General features: G+C 33.8%; 3 protein-coding genes across 4 annotated transcripts in view; 1 reads left to right on the forward strand and 2 right to left on the reverse strand.

Annotated features, from left to right (window-relative positions):
• LOC126977843 (peptidyl-prolyl cis-trans isomerase FKBP8) overlaps positions 1 to 13,834 on the reverse strand; it is a 323,871-nt gene extending 310,037 nt beyond the window's left edge. The window contains exons 1-8 of one of the 2 annotated variants that reach the window (XM_050826477.1): positions 13,666 to 13,834; positions 13,400 to 13,585; positions 13,165 to 13,311; positions 12,037 to 12,299; positions 8,764 to 9,010; positions 8,081 to 8,359; positions 6,447 to 6,549; positions 1,155 to 2,360 (exon numbers count right to left, since the gene is read on the reverse strand). In XM_050826477.1, the coding sequence (XP_050682434.1) occupies positions 6,463 to 6,549; positions 8,081 to 8,359; positions 8,764 to 9,010; positions 12,037 to 12,299; positions 13,165 to 13,311; positions 13,400 to 13,585 (1,209 nt within the window). In that variant the 5' untranslated portion in view covers positions 13,666 to 13,834 and the 3' untranslated portion in view covers positions 1,155 to 2,360; positions 6,447 to 6,462. Of the gene's footprint in view, positions 1 to 1,154; positions 2,361 to 6,445; positions 6,550 to 8,080; positions 8,360 to 8,763; positions 9,011 to 12,036; positions 12,300 to 13,164; positions 13,312 to 13,399; positions 13,586 to 13,665 lie in introns of those variants that run through there. The other variant, XM_050826478.1, reaches the window with a different exon arrangement.
• A 560-nt stretch (positions 13,835 to 14,394) lies between these two features.
• On the forward strand, positions 14,395 to 16,880 carry LOC126977847 (cyclin-dependent-like kinase 5). Its single transcript, XM_050826483.1, has 2 exons — positions 14,395 to 15,698; positions 15,959 to 16,880. The coding sequence occupies exons 1-2, from the start codon at positions 15,041 to 15,043 to the stop codon at positions 16,195 to 16,197; spliced, it is 897 nt and encodes a 298-aa protein (XP_050682440.1). The 5' UTR covers positions 14,395 to 15,040; the 3' UTR covers positions 16,198 to 16,880.
• LOC126977852 (DNA replication complex GINS protein PSF3) lies at positions 16,840 to 18,192 on the reverse strand. Its single transcript, XM_050826490.1, has 4 exons — positions 18,092 to 18,192; positions 17,839 to 18,030; positions 17,483 to 17,751; positions 16,840 to 17,399 (listed from the first exon to the last, which is right to left on the reverse strand). Exons 2-4 carry the CDS (start codon positions 17,921 to 17,923, stop codon positions 17,175 to 17,177), a joined length of 579 nt encoding a protein of 192 aa, XP_050682447.1. The 5' UTR covers positions 17,924 to 18,030; positions 18,092 to 18,192; the 3' UTR covers positions 16,840 to 17,174.
• Positions 18,193 to 23,064: the final 4,872 nt, after the last annotated feature.

The raw sequence follows: 23,064 nt of genomic DNA on the forward strand, positions 1-23,064 counted from the left end.
GAAAATTGATTCCTTTACAATTATTTTTGATGTAATTTCTAATATACTAGACACTACTACCGCTTTGGAAACAAATGGCGCTCTGAGAGAGAAAAAGCGGCGCAAGAAACTCTCCTACCCTTCATACCGCAGCCCATAGTTACTCCTTTTAGCCGAGAAGTGAACTCACTGTATAAAAATAATGTTATTATTTCACAGAGTTACAAGTCCATATAAGAGTAATTAATTCATAGTAAAATGTCATGGTCAAATGCATTGCGCCAATGCGGTAAGTGTGTTGTGTTAAGTGTTTTTTTTTATGGAAAAAGGAGCGCAAATGAGCGTACGGGTCACCTGGTTAAGTGATGACCGCCGCCTACACTCTCCAGCAACACAAGAGTAATCACAGTACCCTTGTCGTATAGTCCCGCAAACACCACACAAGCAAGCTCATTCCACAGCTTTGTAGAACGTGGAAGAAAGCTCCTTGAAAACCGCATTGTGGAGGACCGCCACATCCAGATGGTGGGGATGATATCCTAACTTGTGGCTTGTCGTGCGAAGGTGGGATTCGGCGGCAGGAATCAGGTGAAACAACTATTGAACACCCCTTGATTAATGCGAAAGAAGACACGCAATGAAGCGACGCCAGGTGATCGAGCAGTGGACCCCGTCCCCGACAATTTGAGCAGCTCTGCTTTGCAACGGGTGCTGCTTGTGGTGCCAGGTCGACCTGTTATAGTTAATAAATCATTGTATTTGTTGGCGGCAAATACTAACTGTGACAGTAATCGCGACCATAATGTTCACGAAGCATCCTAACACAACCAATGAGTTCAAGATCAAAAGGTTGATGCATCCAATATGCGATAATTTATATTTATACAGTTAATTATTTATTAGTTTTTATGAAACAATCTATATTATTTAAACACGACCCATATATTGGATACAGCATCTTACAAACTAATTTGTTATGTATATTAACAGCCATTGAAAATACTCTTTGATTGAAAAGAGTGGCCGTTGAGTTTATTAATGTTCTTCTCACGAGCTCAACTTTTTATCAACATATAGTAAATTCAGTAATTTAAAATAAATTTTTGTAGTGACGATTCAAAACGCTTAGTTTAAGCCTAATTGACACAAAGGGTTATCAAATAAAATCAACAACATAGTCCAATAAGATTTAATAAGATATACTTCAATACCACCTAGCATTTTTTTTTATAACCAAACCAATTCCAAAAAATTATTATAATAATAATTAAGTAAATTTTCAAAAACAACAAATTTAAATCGACCTGTTAATTAACAATAACTAGAATAATAACATCTACATAACTATATTATTATCTATAGCAGTGTTTTTCAATCTGCGGGTCGCCGGCATGAGCAAAAAGGTAGACTACAATAAAAACACAATTTTATTGAAAAGGACGGGTTTGTACAATTTTCAAAAAAAATCGCAAAATGTGTTTCTATTTTTGAAATGTTAAAAATCAAATACTTTTTGAATTGAATTTCTCTTTTTAGTTTTTATGCCCAACTTTGAATAGAATGTCAGTTCACACAGGTATGAAAGTGGCAAAAGGTATAATAACTTTACAGCTTCCCTTGCCATCTCTGGATAATCTTGCTTTCTTAATACATGATAAATTATTTATCTGACTAACAAGAGGGTCGCCAGAATTTTACAACCTGTAATGGGGTCGCAAAATAAAAAAGATTGAAAAACACTGATCTATAGAAATGGAATTAAAACAAAGCTTTTAAAAAAAACAAGCACCAAGCTTTTGAAAAAAATCAGTACATAGTTGGAATGCCATTACCAATAATAATTGATAGTTCCCTATAAAGTTTCAAAAAATATTTATTTTTATCTTTCCATTAATAAAAGCTTCATTGAAAATATAATACTATAATGTATTAAGTAATGAGTAATAATTTCTAACATAATGATTGGCTCTAACAAAAACAATATTAAATACAATTTAAAAAAAATAAAATGACTTTTGATCTTATCTCTTATATTTCTAGACATTTTATAAATATTGTCATTAACAAAAACAATAGGTAATTAAATACAATTTAAAAAGCTTCTTGACGACTTTTGATTACTCATAACCTTGACAACTAACCTAAATCCCCACCGACAGTGAAACTTCTGTATTATCTTTGGAATTCGATTGAATTCAGCTGTGAGCTTACAACATTTTATGGTTGTCTTACCAAATCTTAAATCACTGATAAAATGTTTGAAATTAAATGATATGATATACCTACATAATATTATTTAAACATCCACCGATTAGCAAAATTTAATATTATTATTTTTTTTTCAGTGTCCCTAAAATAGCCATCCTCTTGCCAATTTATCCCTGGAAAAATAAAAAAAACATAAATCATAAATTCAACGCACATTGTGGTACTAGATTCGGTAACGAGCTGCTTGCTTTCTGCACAGACTATTCACTCGTGTGCGTTGACACTGAGGTTCTGGCTCCGGACACGTTTACACATATTAATGATGGCAGCGGGTCTAAGCGTTGGCTAGATCACTGCGTGGTGACGGCTGCAGCGCGTGAAACAGTAATTTCCGTTTTTGTGGATCTTGGAGTGTACTGGTCTGACCATTTTCCCCTTCTAATTAAGTGTGAAATGGATATACTTCCTCAAAAAATAACAATATCTATAGAAAATAAGACACTATCTGGAGTTCACTGGGGTAATAGAGACATGAACGAAACCAATAGGTATAATATCCATTGTTGTATAATATCCATAACCTGAGTGATATTAATTTATCTAGTCATTTTTTAAGCTGTATAGATTGTATTTTATTTTATGTAATGCCCATTTATTTTTATTAGACCGCTATTATGACAGTATTGTTAAGGTTTTACAAGACGCTGCCAAAAAGAGTGTGTGTCACGATGCACCCGTAAGGCATAAGAAAGTTTTGGGATGGAACTACCACGTTCGTGAGAGTCACCAAAAAGCGAGATATTATTTCAAATACTGGCTATGGTGTGGTAAACCGCAAACTGGTGCGATTTTCGATAAAATGGCGGACAGTCGTAAGATTTTTAAAAATAAATTGAAGTGGTGCCAAAATAACGAGGACCAGATAAAGATGGATATTCTAGCCTCGCATCAGGCAGATAAAAACTTCGTAAAATTCTGGAAGGCCACGAAACGTCTGAACTATAGATCAAATTTACCTGCGAGCGTTGATAAAGAGCATGAACCAAAACTCATTGCCGACTTATTTTCGCACCACTTCAAAGTGGACCCATTGTCTACTCGTAAAGCAGAATATGCCTCATCGCCTGGTAATGATAGTAGTACTGAATTTAAACCTCTTCGTTATTCATCGGTCCATATAGCCAGTGTTACAACTAAAATGAAAAGGGGAAAGTCTCCAGGTTTTGATGGATTGAGCCTGGAGCATATACTTTATGCAGGTGATAAAATTTATAGTAAATTGGCAGAGCTCTTTACCATTTGCATAAATACAGGTTACTTGCCAAAAAACCTCATGAGAACTGTGGTGGTTCCTATCCCTAAAAATAAAACTGGCGATCTCTCCAGTCTCAAAAACTATAGGCCAATTTCGTTAGGTACAGTTATAGGAAAAATACTGGAGAGATTAATTTACCCGGATGTAAACCGTAGTTTAAAGATTGATGATGCGCAGTTTGGTTTTCGTCCCGGTCTCTCAACGGATTCTGCTATATTTGCTCTCAAATCGACAGTTAGCTACTACACACGTAGGGACACCGCTGTATACGCATGCTTCTTAGATCTGAGCCGAGCTTTTGATCTGGTAAACTACCAATTACTATGGCAAAAACTCACCTGGTCGAATGTACCGCAAAAAACTGTAGATCTGTTGAGATACTGGTACGAAAACCAAACAAATTATGTAAAATGGGGCGACGCCATCTCTAATGACTTTAGATTAGAGTGCGGCGTAGTAAGGAGGGCTAACCTCTCCGGACCTCTTTAGCCTTTATGTCAATGATCTGATTGTGGAACTTAGGAATGCCGGAGTTGGCTGTCATATAGGGAAAACGTGCGTGAATAACTGACGATATGGTGCTTTTAAGTCCCTCAATCAGAGGCCTCAGGAAGCTGCTGGCTATCTGTGAAAAATATGCAGGGCAGCATGGCCTAAAATATAATGTAAAAAAAACACAAATGATGGTGTTTCCGGCTAAGAAAGGTCTGGAGAGAATTCCGATGGTCTTTTTAGACGGTGTATCCATAGATAAAGTGGACCGATTCAGGTACTTGGGGCATATCCTAACTGAGAATTTGTGTGATAGCGAAGATATAGAACGCGAGCGGAGGGCTCTGGCTGTTCGATGCAATATGCTCGCACGCCGGTTTGCACGGTGCAGTCCTGAGGCGAAGCTGACACTATTTAGAGCATATTGTCAATGCTTCTACACGTGTCAGCTTTGGGTCAACTGCACGAAGCAGCATCAGAGTGCAGTATAATAATGCATACCGTATTCTGATGAGACTGCCCAAATATTGCAGTGCGTCGGGCATGTTTGCCGACGCCAGAGTCCCCGATTATTTCGCAGTGATAAGATCACGAGTTGCTGCTTTTTGGTCTCGCATTCGCGAATCTGAAAACGAAATTCTCAGTGTATGCTCTGAGCACCCAGAGAATCCTATACTCCATTACTGGCTTTCGGTGCATCGTGACATTAACCGGAAATAGTATTATCAGTACATTACTTTTTGTACGAACCCCCCTTTGGGGCAATCTTAGTTTTAACTTATTTAATTATTAAGTACTGTGATGTATACAATTTTATTTTTAAGTACATCTTATTCAATTTACTGTAATGGGTTTAAAATGCCTGAAATAAATGACATATTATTATTATTATTATAAATCACGAGTAGGTATTTTGACTTGTTAAAATTAAAACAAGATGTTTTAATAAAACAAGATATCGGAATAAAAAGTACCAAATCATTGTGTACTTGTGTAGGTCAAGGTTTATTGAAGGTATTTTTTATAATGTGGTTTCGGAAACAAGTCGTTTATGCAAATTAATAAACGTAGGAATTATTTCGAGGTTACTGCGAAGTGAACGCACGCATACAATTCATTAATATACTATGCGGTGTTTTTGAAGTGAAAACTTTTTTTTAGCGCGATACGCATATTTTTAGATGAAATAAAATCTCTGGACTCGCGACACCGTTACGAGACGCAGCTATAGTTTGTGCATATAGCAGACAACATTTTTATTTTCTGTTTTAGTTACCACGAACCTATAGTTTCTTTTTTAGATTGTAATCATTTTAATGATAATGATGATGATACAAGAGTTGTCGAAATTGTTAACGATGATTCATAAAAGAATATTAAATGTATTTCTAAAGATTCCAATTATTAATAAAATACAATTCATATATAAAATGCAAATCATAACCCTAGTACCGATCTAAAAATGTCTAACGCGCCAAAATAAGTTTTCACTTTTGTCGGGTTTGGCTCGAGGCACCTCGAGTCACTAGTTCCTACAATAGCTTTTCTATACACAAACTAATAGCCAATCTACAAAAGTACAAATACACAACTTATTGAAGTGAAACTTCTTTAGAATCGTTGTGATTTCAAACCGGATGCAACGGAAAAAACGACAGGTAAGAGACACAAATACAAAAATGTGTAGGATGAAGCCCGCAAAGAATGAGACAGAAATATGCATACTATTTTATTTTTATGTATGACGCGAGTAGGTATACCTTAATATTCTTATGTCATACGCACGACTTATAACTGCATAGACACCAGGAGAACATAAATATGGTAGCGGTGTTAGTAATGTCTTTCATAGCGGTTGAAATCATGTGTCATCCTAGCAACATGTACCAGGACTACATATGCAGTTTAGAGGTTCATGCACAATGCAGGTTTCACTTCTGACATGTGTACTTTGTATTTTTTATTATATTTGCGTACCGTTGAAAATCAAACAAATACAAAACGACCTTGAAATTCGCGTAAAAGCTGGGTTCGTAAAAGCGCGTTCGCGTAAAAGTAGGGGTAGATCATGTCGAGGTATCGCTGATTTAACTACTGCTAGTAAATATATCTATGTAATCACAAACGAGTACATAACAGTGAAGCACCAAAACAAGCCGGTAAACGTGTAAATATATAGCCCCACGCACACACACTAATACAAGCCAATCGCCCGCCATTATGAGATTTGCCATCGTAATCATCATCCATAAAATATTTAAAAAAATGCCGTCGTGCGTTATGAAAAAGTGTAAAAACAATACTATAAAAGTATTTGTGGCCATATATGATTATTTAAGGGAGAAAAATTGTGTAACTGGTATCCCCCGTAACCGCACACACACTAGCATAAAGGTGCTTCGGCGCGGAGTACTTCTTTTTTTACTCGTCCGTGTATGTAATTAGTACTTACTGTAAGTCCTCCCTGTTTACTGGTTGTGGTACTTGTAGCGGTAGACGATCACACTAGCCACTCCCACCAACAGACTCAGTAGCAGCGACCCCCATACGTACATCTAATATATAAACATGATTTGCATTAAAATTGGCAACGATTTATGTTATGCGTTCGGTATCTCTATAACTAAGATTCCGCGATTCGGAGCCATGCCACGGAAGCTAGATCTACTTAACGATAATCATAAGAAAATACATACATAATTCAGGAAAATAAATCAATTTTCCATAATATTATAAACGGAACAGCTCGACTCGTAGATGAGAAGCGCCCACGTAAATGAGATTTTTTTTAAATACATATTATATATAATTAGTTTGAAATTATTTAAAATTGAATTATTTACCTAGATTTTTAGATTTTTTTATAATAACGGTTAAATAGTTCTACCCGTTTGTTCATTTAAAACATTCCTTATAACAATTAATAATAAAACCAAGATGGTAAATATCAACATGGCCATGATAATTAAAAAAAAAACTTTTATCTACACCTATGCTTTAAATCCTCCATTAAAAATTCTGAAACAGTTAGCTTATTGCCAACATTAAAACACCCAATGTCCTAATAACCATTACATCATCCAAACGAGTGTTGTAATGTTGTACTGAATTTCATAACAACACTTCTTTGTTTTTTTTTTTCGAACCCTTCATGCGCAAATAGTTTCAGACAGCCACATTCTTATTGCTCGATGCGTGGTATCTATATGAATTCAAAAAAAATAACATTTTATTTTACGCGCGTTCCACACTACCAGAACGTCGCCGTAAAAAAAAGTAGGTCATTCGAATCCCCGCCTTATTTCTTCGATATTTTTATTGTTTTGTTTATAAAAATGAGGGATTCAAGTTTTGACAGCCCACCACCAGATATTTTAAACGCTGCAAAAGAACTTATTATTCAAGTAAATTTTAATAATTGCAATAATTCTTTCATTAATAGGTACTTATTTATTTGTATATAATCAGTAATGGATGATATTAGGTTACTACTAGGACTGGCTGTTTTAATGTTAGCTTAACTACTTCAGAATCTTTTAGAGGATTCAAATTCTGGGTGTAGATAAAGTCTTGTATGCAACTGTTGATAATTAGGTATTAAAACACTCATGTGATACTATTATCACACTCGGCTTCGCGTCGTGTCATAAACCCACATTCGTGTTTTAATACCCCTTATTACACAACAGTTGCATAAATAACTATTACATAATATACATAGGTAGTGATGTTTTACATGATATAGCCTTGAAAAACGAGCGTAAGGCCACCTGATGACAAGTGATCACCTCCCCAAACTCTCTTGCAACACCACAGGAACCACAATTAGAGAGTAACCGGCTTTTTTGGAGGTATCCAAGTGGGATCGTCCTGGAAATACACCCAAAGAAAATTTGTTCCACAAAGATTTTACAGAAATTGGCTTGGCTTGAAGTTTTGCCTCACACTATGATGACAAATGTTTTTTTTTTAACTTTAACCAGTTTTATTACTACCAATGGCCGTGATGTTGTTCGCGTACATTTTGTTTACATATTAAATGTTTAACTGACAAACTACTAATTAAAATTGTATAAGTTTCCTCACATTTGATGTCGAAGGTTTCTTATCAGGGGATGACGTAGCCTGACCACTAGTTCCCAACATACGCTTTGCCAACTTCCTTTCCACAGATTTGTCTCTCTTGGCCTTCTGTTCACACTTTTGTAGCTCTCTGTGAACGCCGGAGTCCTCGGGCGCCGCGGCCGCCGCAGCCTTAGCCGCCTGTAGGGCTTCGCTGTTGCGTCCCATGGCTGTCAGTATTCGTGACTTTCTGTATAAAGCCTTCGCGTTATTTGGTTGACAAGTTAACACATGTGTTACAGCCTGAAATTAAAACAAAATTTTACTACTTTACACATGGGAAAGTGCTTTAATATGCGATTAAAGAGTAATAAAAAAATATCACAATTTTTTAATAACATATTCTGGTAACTTATTGTAAATTATGATTGTAATTGTATAAGGACCTGAATGATTCAATATTAATTTAAATAGTTTTAATTTTATTTTAAAGAACGACTAAATCTAAATCACAAAGCTGATTTGAGCTGTCATGAAAAAAAATTGAGGGTATTCTTAACATTAGGTTTGGCCTTGAATACTGTTGAGTTTATATGCACTTTAGATAAAATAACATAGTTTGAAAAGTTTATGCAGTTCACTGTAATGTTTTCGAGTTCAGTTTCGAATTAAACTTGAAATTTTATTAATAAAGACAAATAAAAAACCTGAAGGGCAGCATCATAGGCGCCTGCCTTCAGCTGTGCAGCCGCCATATTGTTTTGGACACGTAGTCTCTCATCCAAAAGGGACTGGAGTGCGTCAGAAGTCGGAGCGATGTTGCCAGATTCTGTGGGCTCTGTGATGCCCCCTTCGCTCTCATCAAGTACGTCCAGAGCTCGCCTGTACAACTGTACAGACAGTTGTGCTTCCCCGCGCCCATACCACCAGTTGCCACGGTAACGTCGACGAATCCTAACATATTGAGGGTAGTATTAAATTATATATAGGTATTCATCAATGAGATTAGATACTTATGCGTATAATCAGATAATACGACAGCATACATGAAATGTTTGATGCGAACAATGTAAGGGAAGCATTTTTCCCTAACCAATATGACATAAGGACCTTCAAGATTAGAGCATACTAACGACTTAAAGGCTGGTAATGCAACTATTGACCCCAGGTGTAGCAGATGCCCATAGGCGGTTGCCTTTTTTTTATGGAATAGGAGGACAAACGAACCTTTTTCCAAGATGTGTGCTTCTTGTCCCAAATTTATGTTACTAAAACATTAAATCACCCGTGGGCGAATAGATTATAAGACTAGAGTACTAGTTTTTGTTTCAATAAAATGAAGCAAGAAGTTATGATGTTTATTGTTTCCACATTATTTGCCACACAAAGGAGACATTTTTTCTTGGGCCCACTGGATACGGTAATGTTTATTAATCGTATTATGCTAGTAAAATTGTAATTCATTTATTATTGTCAACAGGCCATATTTTTTTGTAAAATCTAACAGGGTTCATGAAATTATAATAAAATGGCAAACGCTTGATACATTTCCTGTATACATTTATGGTCACCATGGCAATAAAATGCATACAATGAAACATTTGTGACATTTATGTGAGAAAATAAAAATATTACTGCAAAATGTGGTGGTAACAGTGATTATCGGCTTTTGAAAAGTAACAAATAGTTATTGGATCCATGAACCTCATTTCAATTATTATTTTAGAGATAATACTAATTTAGCATTAAGTACATAGTTTAATATTACCGTGCAATGGAATAAAGTAACATAGACAAAGTCTATATCTGTGAACTGTGCATCTGTCATTTTGATTTTTATGTTGTCAAAACAGAATTCCGTATTTTTCGTTTCTTTCGAGTTGCGTGAAAGTTTACTTTGCATTATTATAATTATTTCATAGATTTTAATATCGCATTTACTGCATATTATATTACAGAGTTGTTGTGCAGTACGTGCATCGTAATGTGCGAAAATATTAATTAGTGTCTGAGATACCTGGAGACTTGAACTAGGCCTCCGGATATTACAAAATTTTGTTCAAAATAAGTACCTTCTTCGGGGTAGGATACAATCAAGGCACACAATTAGAAAAACTTATCTGGTTCACCCATCGATTTCTAATACTCGAGCTAATCTTGCCGGTTACTGTTACAATGGTTTGGTGGGTAAACATTCTGTTGGTTGCTGTGAACATGAAATGTCTGTTGGGTGGTATTTAGGGCAAGGCATCAAGATGAGACTGAGCCACCTGCATCGTTTCTGGATGAGATTCTAATTATAAAAGATGATTTTAAAATAGATGATAACTAATAAATATTTATACTATATAAACAATGTGTTATTTCTTCCTATGATAAACAGTGTACAAAACCTTACCTCAATAGTATTTACTTATTTTATTAAGACACAACTTTGAAATTACAATGATGGTTGTTAAGTATTTTTGGCAAGGTTTCTGGTATAGTGGTTATGGTGATTGCCCTGACTGCTAAACTGAAGTCTTGGGATGTCGGTGTACACACCCCTGGGACTATTAATATACTAGTGTGATGAACATTTTTGTTCTGTGCATCATTGTAAACCATCTTTTATTCGCTGTATCCTTACTCTTCCTACAGGCTCTGTTTATTTTGATATCACATAAGTACTACTTACACTCTTACTTAATTTTGGCTGTTTCTGTTTTATGTCAAGATATTACATAATAGCTTATTACTAACATTTATATATGATTTTTAGGTTATTTTGACGTTCACATTTTGTAGTATTTCTCAGTATTCCGGTAAGACCATTTCTAACTAAATATACCATTGTAATCTAGAGATTATAAGGAATAAATCAATATATGTATCATTACTATACATCACATTTCTTGGTGGGCCTATTCCTCGAACAATAATGTCTCCTTTATTTCATCACACCGCTGCATATAATGCAACATACACAGGAACACCCAGCTAAAGAACTTAATATTTCGGAATCTATATACCTCTACCTATCTACAAAATGTATTTTTTTAATCAAAATCTTATGATATGCTTCATAGTAGCGTTTTCATGGATGATTGTTGGAATCAAGTTTAATTGCTCCTCACCTGTCTCCCAGGTGCTTCCAAATGCTATGCTCATTTGGCAAATATTTGCCTGGCTTTTGCCAATAACCTTCCATACATGGTGTATTTATTACTTTTTAGTACTCCTCCCATGTCCTTGTTTTATGTAAAGATATATTTATATGGGACAACCACTTTAGATACAGCAAACATTAATTACAAAATATAACCAACAAATATAAACAGAAACCATCTAGACATGAATATAATATACATGCCGAATCTACTTAAATCTAATACATACCAAAAACTAAAGAAACGCTAACTCTAGATCAAAATAATAAGTTAGCAATATTGTGTCCCAAAAAGTGCTTCAAATACTAAATAATAAAAAATAATATAGATAAAATAATATTGTTGTAGTTCATAACAATCATTACATTTTTAACACATCTGGTCGTAGAATGAACACCAAGAGCTCGAACTTTCATATCATTTTCATTAACATATTTTCTGTAAATTGACCAAACTACCAACATTTTCTTACCGAAAACTGTCGCTATGTCAATAGTTGAATAAACTGAATAAATAGCAATTATTGTATATTAAATGCATCAACTTTTAGAGCTTGTGTAAAAATATGATGGTAGTGATTACTGTGATAATTAGTAATCACATTAAACAATTACAATTATTTATTAACTATATCAGGTCGACCTGGCACCACCCATTCACATGTTGACACATGGACTAGCCTTTGTTCCTTTGCACAGATTTGTGCTACAATTCTCATGAGTAACAAACAAAATAACCATCGGCTGGAATTCCATATCAGATGAAGGTAAAATAACTTGATAATTTTTTTTCACATAAGTAAATAATTAAATTTCAAAGCAGCTATCATACCCAATTTCCATTCTTTCAGCCATTGCTAGTGTTTCATGATCAGGCTCTTCATCCCAATCATGAAGTTCTAGTTTGGCCTCCAACCATGTATCAGGTCCTATTGGTGGTCCTTCATATTTGATTCCAGTTGTATCACCAACCAGTCCAAGACTATCTCCAGTATTTAAGCCTCTGTCCCCATAGGCAAACCTGGGTCCCATTTGGAGTAAGCATACCTCACCCTTATACATTAAGGTTAAGGCTAGGTCCAACCCTTGCAGTATCTATAAAATAAACAATCAATGAATCACTGTCCACTTTTTATTATTATAGCATTATATGAAATTTATTAATTAACTGACCCTGCCAACATTGTTTGAAATATAAATTATTTTTAGAGTTAGACTGTTTCTTGGACATTGCAACATTACTTTATTTTTCTAAAATAAATGTAGACTTAGTTACTCCTTATTACATCAGCTACCTGCCAATAAAAGTCCCGTCAAACTTGGTCCAGCGAACATAGAGATTAGCCAGAACACTGTATGTACCGTATATATACATGTAGTAAAAAATGATTATTTTAATATTACAAACAGACACTCCAATTTTATTTATATGTATAGATTTAACACCTGCAATGTTTTTACAGTTATTTCAATGACCAGATTAAGAAAGAGGAGGGAAAATGAGCATACTGGTCAACTGATATAAGTGATCACAGCCACCCACAATCTCTTGCAACACCAGAGGAATCAGATGAGATTTGCCAGCATTCTCACAGGTTCTTTGATCTGCCAGTTAACAAAGTTCTAGCTTTAAATTGAGATTTAGAGTTTTGCCAACTGTTTATGATTAAAACTATCTTCTGACTGCTTAATTTGTTGATATACTATTTGGTTGGCTGTATCATAATATCTTACCAATCAAAGACAACAAAACTAGGTTTTTATCAATTTACCAAAAGTATATTTATCTAAAGCTGCACTTAGTTTTCTATAACAAAACAATCACATGTATCAGCCCTACACTTACACACTTACTGAGTATTTTCTTTAACACATTATTTGGAAAATACTGACATAGATGATTACTTACTATTATGGGTGGCCATTATTAGTAAATTCAAATATTATTAAATAGCCTTACCTCACTATCACCCAGATATATTTTCACTTGGTCCCTTTTTTCAACAATATCTCTATTTCCATCTCTATGCCTTACTTCGTAACTAATTTTACAAATATCATTCCTTTGAGGTCTCAAGCCTTCTGATTCATCTCCTTCTGTTATTATCTGAAAACAGGAATATGATTTACAAATAAACGAACATAAAACCTGACTTAAAAGTTCAGAAAACGGGACTAGATATGTCTATAGGCACCTTTTTTAGAATAGCCCCTGATCCTAACAGATCCTGCCATTCTTCTGTTCCTTGATGCTTTTCTTTTTCTAATGCTGCTGCTTCAGCTAATTTGGCTTCGTCGATTTCATGAGCGGCTGCTGAAGCTAAATCCTCAAACGAACTACTCTCCGATTTGTCTACTAAGGTACGTTCGCCTTCACTCATCTGGAAGAAAAATACTTTGATATTCTCATGACATACAACTTATTTTAATCAAGAAATTCACTTTTTATATATTTAAGTACCTTATTTAACACAGGTATTTATTGTTAATACTTATATATTTACAAACTTAACACATTGCACAACTTATTGCGTATTGAATTTACTGTGTACTTGTATAGTGTGTACAATAAATTATTTACTAGGATCCAATCACAATCATTCGATTACGATTACAATAATTCTGAATTCTGAAATAATCACTTTTCACTGTAATGTCAAATTGGATAATGTCAATTGTCATCGACAATGAGTATTGACGTTACTCATTGACCTACTCTATAGATGGATGTCGTTTTCAATTAACTTTCTTCCTTGCCACCAAGCTATTTTAAAGATTCAATCTTTTAAAAAGCTCGTAAAGGCTCCTGTGATTCCTCTGGTGTTGCAAGAGAATGTGGGTGGTATTGATCACATAACATCAGATGACCCGTACGCTCCTATGCCCTCTTCTTCCATAGTAAATAAAAAAAAACATATATTTATGGAATATATGAAAAGAATTTGTTTCCACGATAAGGTCGGTATTAAACAGGGACCAAATCAAGAGTACCCTGAAAAAATAAATGTACGCAAGATTTGATGTAAGTGGAAGAAGCCAGACAAGTACGTCAGGACTGTGCCTAAAGTCCGTAATATCTGACTTCCCCTCCGGGGGATTTTAGTTTAGTTTTACTGCTACTACAGAGGTTTGCTATGGTAACATAGTTTTGTTCATACGAACTCGCAATCACACCTGTTCGGTACTGTGATTACGGTCGTTGATAATTACTTATCTGTTGTTTCTGATTTGCAAGCCACTACAGTATCCGATCTTAGTGTTATCGAGTCTCTATAACTGAAATTCCTTTTCTCTACGTGCGTCTCGAATAAGAACTGAATTAAAAATTCTCTTCCCTCTCTCTAAAAGAAAACCGAATACTAACTGAATAAAATCGCGCGGATTTTCGCTAGTTGAGATTAAATACGCGGATTTTAATCCACGCGGTTAAAAATCCGCAATGCGTGCTAACACTAGAGATCTTGTTTCCAAAGCCGTAATAAAAAAATATTAGTTATTATATTAGTATCAATATATTCACTATCAATATTAACCAAAATAGTTCTGAATTCTACTTTCTCCATTAAATAGAACAAAACCAAATATTAATTTAGCCATTTGGTGGTTTATAATAATTTGTATCTTCCTAAATAAAAATACAAATAGTAGGTTGTAAGTAAACAGAATATTGAATTATCTCGCAACTGTAGTAAGTTATTAAAATAGGTGAAAATAATTATATAAAATCGATAATTAAAAAAAACCAGGTACACCCACAATACCATTCCAAAATTAAGAAAAAAAATTATCTAATTACTGCAAAACATTACGTTACTTTTTAAAATATTCGTAATACAATGCAGAAATATGAAAAACTTGAAAAAATCGGAGAAGGGACTTATGGTACAGTATTCAAGGCAAAAAACAAAGAAAATCATGAAATCGTTGCGCTCAAGAGGGTGCGATTAGATGATGATGATGAGGGTGTACCATCTTCAGCCTTACGAGAAATATGTTTACTAAAGGAACTAAAACACAAGAATATTGTCCGGCTGTATGATGTCCTTCATAGTGAGAAGAAGCTCACACTAGTGTTTGAGCATTGTGATCAGGATCTTAAAAAATACTTTGATAGTTTAAATGGAGAAATAGATTTGGATGTTGTGAAATCATTCATGTATCAATTACTTAGAGGATTAGCATTTTGCCATAGCCACAATGTACTCCATCGTGACTTGAAGCCTCAAAACTTATTAATTAATAAAAATGGTGAGTTAAAACTTGCTGATTTTGGATTGGCAAGGGCCTTTGGGATACCAGTCAAGTGTTATTCAGCTGAAGTTGTCACTCTTTGGTATAGACCTCCTGATGTTTTATTTGGGGCCAAATTATACACAACAAGCATTGATATGTGGTCTGCTGGATGCATATTTGCAGAGCTAGCGAACTCTGGCAGGCCATTATTCCCTGGATCAGATGTTGACGATCAGCTGAAACGAATATTCAAACTTTTGGGTAAGTGATTATTATAGTAGTGATTGGTTAGTGTTGAACACAAAAATTTATTGAATCAGAAATTTTACAATTGCTCGATTAACTGTTCATTCAGTAGGTTCTCACCAAGATTATTTCAATAGCAATAGAGAAACTAATGCACTGCATGCAATGTGGTATCCAATTTTAACTATTGATTTTCAGTGCAGCATAGACCATCTTTTATTATTACTTATTTAGTAATTATAAGCACATATGGTTGACTGTATTATTTTTTGTAGGAACCCCAAATGAAGATACCTGGCCTGGTGTGACTCAATTACCAGATTATAAGCCATTGCCAATATACCAACCAAGTCTAGGTTTAGCTCAGATAGTACCTAGGCTGTCTGCTAGAGGGAGAGATCTATTGACAAGACTATTAACTTGCAATCCAGCTCTTCGAATGCCTGCTGATGATGCCATGGCCCATGCCTACTTCCATGACCTGAACCCATCAGTGAAAAATGACCGGTGTTAACATTCAATTTACCCCTACAAATGCACCTCGGAACTATTATTCAATGATAAAGGGAAGGAAAATTAAGTGATGAGGTGCAGCAGTGATATGATGAACACTTAAAATAAATAAGATGCCAAATAACATGTAAAGCTATTAGTATTTATCTGACACATTTATTAATGTGATAATAGTTAATAGATATTTTAAAATTAATATTAAGTCTTTAGCAAGACTGGACAGCGACACTTTAGTTAGGTCTGTAGTCTAGTATTTATTGTGTAAAGTAGACTTAATTTAATTTATTTAATTAATTGAAAATGTTATGATATCAGTACTTGTATCACCTTGTAACATAATTTATTGTATGTTGCATAAATGTGGTACAGTCAAAAAATTTGAGGGCAAGGTTATTTATTTACTAAACATTGTATATAGGTAATGATTTGGCTTATAAGAAATAAGCCAAACCACAATGTCTAGTAGTAATATAGGCATGTATTTTTTTTATTAATATTTAGTATGGTATTAAATAATAAGTTCAAATATATATTCAAAATAGTAATAGTAATCAAATTTCAACTTATTGAATGTCAAACTTACAACCAATTCAAAAATGTATGACACAGGCCCGAGAAGAACAGGTACAAAAAACTCAGCTGGCTTCATTTATTTTTTATTAATTAATTAAATATAAACATACATTCATTGTTTTAATTACATAATTATTTATTCATGAATCTATTTTTTATGGTAGAGTTAAGATTTTAAGTTATATTTTATGCAGAGTGTAACCAACCCTGTATGATATCAGTCCATTCATTCATCAATAAAATAAACCTTCAAAAACTAATTGAATTTGTTGAGAATATTATTATTATACAACAGCTTTGTTTATTGGTTAATATGTGAATGGCCATGGCTACAAACTAGAATTACTATTTGGCAAATCTTTCCCTTTCATGTTACTTTCATAAAAAAGATTTAAACTAAATTTGTCATAACATTTCCATTTCGGCCCTCTTTCTTTTTCTATGGTTAGCAACCATATTGGCAGTTGTTAAAGGACAATCTCCTCTTTTAAGCCAACCAGATAAAGCCTTCTCAGTATTCATTGCGGTTGCGGTTCGGTCACGCTCACTTGCTGACAAAGGTTGTAATGCTGTCATGGAATCTGTTGATACACTTGCAGATAGAATCATTCGGAAGCGCTGACGGAAAGTCTGTAAATAGTTTATGAAATACGTTTTTTTATTACATATTTGTGTATCTAGTTAGTTAGAAATGTTAAAGTAAATAAACTTACATTTATAAGTGTCTTAGCAACTTCACCCTTAATGTCATATTTTGCAACATAGCAACCCAATTCATAGAAATGTTGATTTAATTTGTGTAAATCAACAGTACAGGCATCTGCATTAAAGATTTCTCTATAAGTTTCTTTGAATATTTTAGGTAAATCAACAGAAACAAGTGGTGGTCGCCGTGATGAAAGAGACTCTGCTAGCCACAAGGGAATATCAGTAGTTGTTCCTTCCTTTAAGTCTTCTTCTGGGCATGACGGATCTAGATATCCTATTATTAACGATATTATAATTAAATTATTTAAAAAAATATACTAAGTATTAAGTTGTAGAAGTTATATATATATATGTTGCTTACCCATCTTAGGCAAATCATGTAAAAATTTACAGGTCACTTTCTCGTTACTTACTAAAATATCGGAAATTGACAAGTAATTTGCCATCTAAATAGATGTAAACATATATTAAAAAAAGTACACAAATAACTCAACCTTCACCGTGCATTATAGCTCAATATTATTGTATACGATAATTTTAACATCTCTCATTTGATTTAGATTTTAAAGAACATATAAATTTACTTATTAACTAAATTGTATTTTTTCAAATCATTAAAAAAACCTTGCTTTAAAATTTCTATTACAAAATACAAATAAACAGAAAAAAACGGTAAATATTCTGAACTCTAAAGTATTATTGTTCTGTCACTGACCACTGTGGTCTGAATTAGGCGCGCTTACGTTGACACTTGAGTAGTTGACAGTTCACCATTTGCATTTTTTTTTCAACTAGTATACAGTATACTAGGCATACTTGGCGCTTAAAAGGCATAGTAGGTAGAAGGCCAAATTGGTTTCTCTTTCAAAGTGCCTCACTCAGTAATTCAGTATTGCGAGGCAGTACTTCATTTCGAGCCGCAAGGCGCAAATTTGACCTCAGATGGAGTACATAATATTACAGTTCTCACATTTAAGCGGCTGCTCTCCAGTACCAGTTTCTTCCATTAAAAGTGATAGAGTATTGATTTAATTCATCTAGAGTAAAACTTATAATATTATAATCTATCTGTAGTGTTTGACACTTTATTATCGATTGTCCATATTTTACTTTAAATTATTATTAATTTTCTTGAAGTGAAACTTCTTTAGAATCGATGTGATTTCAAACCAGATGCAACCGAAAAAACGACGGGTAAGAGACACTAATACAAAAATGTGTAGGATGAAGCCGGCAAAGAATGAGACAGAAATATGCATACTATTTTATTTTTATGTATGACGCGAGTAAGTATACCTTAATATATTCTTATGTCATACGCACGACTTATAACTGCATAGACACCGGAACATAAATATGGTAGCGGTGTTAGTAATGTCTTTCATAGCGGTTGAAATCATGTGTCATCCTAGCAACATGTACCTGGAGTTCATATGCAGTTTAGAGGTTCATGCACAATGCAGGTTCACTTCTGACGTGTACTTTGTACACACGCAATTTTTTTTTATTTTATTTATTTCATTTTTATGGTATCTATATTTTTGTTTAATAAGTTTATTGATCTTAAAATAGTTAAAAAAACATTTATTGCAACATCTGAAAGACGAATAATAAAGACTGTCTAAACCGGAACTACAACGCAAAACAAAACTATTAATAAATTATTAATTATGTTAACTGTTTTTTTTTTCTTTGAGATAACTAAAACGTATCCCTTAGTTTAAACTAGTTAGGCTTTGCTTAGGTCCATATCAAAATTAACAAAAGAGAACCTTTAAATTAGACAATATATATATATATATGTATATATATATATATATATATATATATTGTCTAATAGAAAGAAAAACAATATTGTTATATTTGGAATGGAAGAGAGCGAGAAGTCCAACAAACAATTAATTACGAAGGTCATAGATGAAATAAAAAAGTTAGAGATAGAATTAAGTGTACAAGAGATAAATTCTGCGCATCGAGTTGGAAAGACAACAGCTGATAGTAAAAAAGCTCGGCCGATCGTAATAACGCTTGCAAATACATGGAAGAAAATTGAAATTTTAAAAAACAAAAAGAAATCAAAAAATATTTATATAACAGAAGACTTCTCGAAAGAGGTGTTAGAGAAAAGGCGCTCGTTACAAGCTCAATTGCTAGAAGAGAGGAAAAGAGGGAATTTTGCTTACATCAAATACGATAAACTAATAATAAAGAACAATAAGAGTCATGAGAAACGAAAGCGTACCCCATCTACGCCATATAGCTCTAATGCTTCTTCACAAAGTCCAAATGTAACAGAGTCTGTAAACAACACACCAACATCAAAATTTAGTAGAGTCAATGCTTTCGATATAATGCGGGCTCGCTCTAATTCTTTTAACCAAGGCACGGACCAAAACAAGTAGCAATCCCCTTTACTCGGCAACCGAACTGTTACAGACAACATTAAGAATAACTACGAAAATCTTCCTCCAAGCCGATTGGTCATCGTGGAGGAAAATGACCAACACCCTCTAAATCCTAATTGTAACTTCACAGTTAACTACCCTTCTCAAAAAGACAAACATAATATATACATATCAACATTAAATGTACGATCTATTAGCTCACCAGAAAGGTTACTTGAATTTGAAAAAGCACTCAACGATATTAAATGGGACATAATAGGTTTAAGCGAAGTGCGAAGAATGGGAGAGTGTATTGAAGAATATGACAACTACCTTCTATATCATAACGGAGAAACACCAGGCCTTTACGGAGTTGGTTTTCTGTTAAAAAAATATCTGTCATCAAAAGTAGAAGAAATAATTGGTATATCCGAAAGAATAGCAATCTTAAACATTAAATTACCAACATCAGTAAAAGATGAATCATGGACAATCGTACAAGTATATGCTCCCACTGAACCTACAAATAAGAAAGAACGTTTGAAAGTTGAAGAATTTTTCGAAACATTACAATCGATCAACCATTATATGAAAAAGAACGTTATAGTTATGGGTGATTTTAATGGCAAAATAGGACAACGTAAGCCCGGCGAAGAGCACATAATAGGCAATTCCAGTTATGGTATACGCAGTAAAAATGGTAATAAAATTATCAGTTATGCCTTACAAAATAAACTAACAATTCTCAACAGTCAATACAAAAGAAAACCTAATAAAAAATGGACCTGGGTGTCACCTAATGGAAATTATAAGAACGAAATTGATTTTATTATGACAAATAAAGCGAGATGTTTTTCTAATACACATGTTTTGAACAATTTTAATTTTAATACTGACCATAGAATGGTAAGAGCTTCACTAAAAAAAGTACCAGCCAAAAAGTCGAGAAGAAATTATAGAAACACCAAGCCAATACCTATAACAGAGGATTACAAAAAACTACAAAATAATCTGTCCATAGCTTTAAACCAGGAAGACAAAAACTATGAGGATATAGAAGAACAATATAATTCATTAATAACTAACCTAATAAGGGAAACAGTAAAATGTAAACCAGAAGCAAAGACTCTATCAGATGAAAGTGAGAAATTGATAGAACAAAGAAAACAGTTGATTTCAAAAAAGGATAAGGCCACTAAAACTAAAATTGCAGAATTAAGTAAAAAAATAAGATCTCAAATACGCAAAGATATAACTCAGAAAAGAAATAAAACTATACAAGATCACATTACCAAAACTGGAGGAGTAAGAAAAGCACTAAAAAAACTGATGAACAAAAAGGATTGGATGATTAATCTCAAGAATAAAACAAATAGAATAACTAGGAATAGGGAAGAAATAATAAGAACTGCAGCCGAGTTCTATCGTGATCTGTACAAAAGTTCTAAAAATTATCGAAACTTAGCGGAAAATGTAAAAGACAATGAATATGATGTTATTACAGACAAAGATCCTCTACCGGAGATCCTTCTTAGTGAAACTGTTTCAGCTATCAAATCACAGAAAAACGACAAAGCACCAGGACCTGACCAAATATCAAATGAGATGCTCAAAGCCACCTTACCTATAATAGCACCTAAGCTCACTGTACTATTTAATCAAATCCTGAAAACTGAAAGCATTCCGGCAGACTGGACTAAATCAACTATAGTATTAATTTATAAAAAAGGTGACAAAAACGATATTGGAAACTATAGACCGATAAGTTTGATGGCAAACATATATAAAATTTTCTCCAAGATATTACTATCAAGAATCTCTAAGGTATTAGACGAGAACCAACCCAAAGAGCAAGCAGGCTTCAGGACAAAATTCTCGACTGTAGACCATATACACACGGTAAAACAAATATTAGAAAAATTTAAAGAGTACAACTGTGTATATTATCTAGGTTTTGTCGACTACAACAAAGCTTTTGACTCGCTAGAACATGATGCAATTTGGAACTCTCTTAAAGTTCAAGGAGTTCATGGAAAAATAATAAATATTTTAAAGAATATATACTCCAAAAGTACAGCTCGAATAAAATTGGATAAGACCAGCAGCGACTTCCCAATAGAAAGAGGAGTCAGACAGGGAGATCCTATATCTCCCAAACTATTCTCAGCAGTATTAGAAATGATATTCAGAAATCTTGAATGGGAAAGTGAGGGACTTAATATAAATGGGGAAAAACTAAACCATCTACGATTTGCGGACGATATAGTACTATTTTCTGAGTCTTCAAAGAAACTAGAGCATATGCTACAACAATTGTCAGAGGAAAGTGTTAAAGTAGGCCTCACAATGAACGTAAACAAAACTAAAATAATGACAAACTCTAATAAAAAAGAAATTAAAGTAGATGGTAAAACAATTGAATATGTAGACGAATACGTTTACCTGGGGCATTTATTATCAATCAAAGACTGTATGACAAAAGAAATCGATAGAAGGGTCACGAACTCCTGGAAAAGATATTGGTCGCTCAGCGAAGTGATGAAGAACAAGCATATTCTCATTAAGGACAAAAGAAAGGTTTTTAATGCTTGCATACTACCATGTTTAACTTATGGATCACAAACATGGGCCCTAACCGAGAAAAATCTCACAACTCTAAAAACTTGCCAAAATTCTATGGAAAGAAGCGTCCTAGGTGTTAGATTGAGAGACAGAATGAAGCTGCAGGACATAAAAGAAAAAATAAAATTTAAAAATGTAAGCAAAATTATTAAACAGCAAAAATGGCGATGGACAGGCCATATGATCAGAGACAATTCTGGAAAATGGACGAAAAAAGTGACGGAGTGGTACCCCAGAAACGGAAAAAGAAAAAGAGGCAGGCAATCCAAAAGATGGGAGGACGACATCCGAAACTTGGTCGGAAGCATGTGGACTTGTCTAGCCAGAGATAGAACGAATTGGAAAAATTTAGAGGAGGCCTATGTCGAGGGACACGCAGCAAGAAAAGTTTTTAATAATTAAGTTATGCAATATATTTAAATGTAATGTAGTTGCTGCAATAAAGGCTATTTTTATTTTATTTTTTATTATATATATATATATATATATATAAATTTTCGATAAAAATTATGGTATGATTTCAACCCTATATATTTATTATATCGGCAGTGTTATTAGTTGATTATGTTGGTATCACGATT

The sequence above is a fragment of the Leptidea sinapis genome, chromosome 46 (genome assembly GCF_905404315.1).
Source record: "Leptidea sinapis chromosome 46, ilLepSina1.1, whole genome shotgun sequence".
Lineage (NCBI taxonomy): Eukaryota > Metazoa > Arthropoda > Insecta > Lepidoptera > Pieridae > Leptidea > Leptidea sinapis.

Excerpts from the sequence above, each read along its gene's own strand:
- LOC126977847 (XM_050826483.1), top strand. The coding sequence starts at position 15,041 with ATGCAGAAATATGAAAAACTTGAAAAAATCGGAGAAGGGACTTATGGT. Across the intron at positions 15,699-15,958 it reads ACGAATATTCAAACTTTTGG|GAACCCCAAATGAAGATACC; the intron begins GTAAGTGATTAT and ends TATTTTTTGTAG.
- LOC126977852 (XM_050826490.1), bottom strand. The coding sequence starts at position 17,923 with ATGGCAAATTACTTGTCAATTTCCGATATTTTAGTAAGTAACGAGAAA. Across the intron at positions 17,752-17,838 it reads ACATGATTTGCCTAAGATGG|GATATCTAGATCCGTCATGC; the intron begins GTAAGCAACATA and ends CGTTAATAATAG. Across the intron at positions 17,400-17,482 it reads TTGCTAAGACACTTATAAAT|ACTTTCCGTCAGCGCTTCCG; the intron begins GTAAGTTTATTT and ends AACTATTTACAG.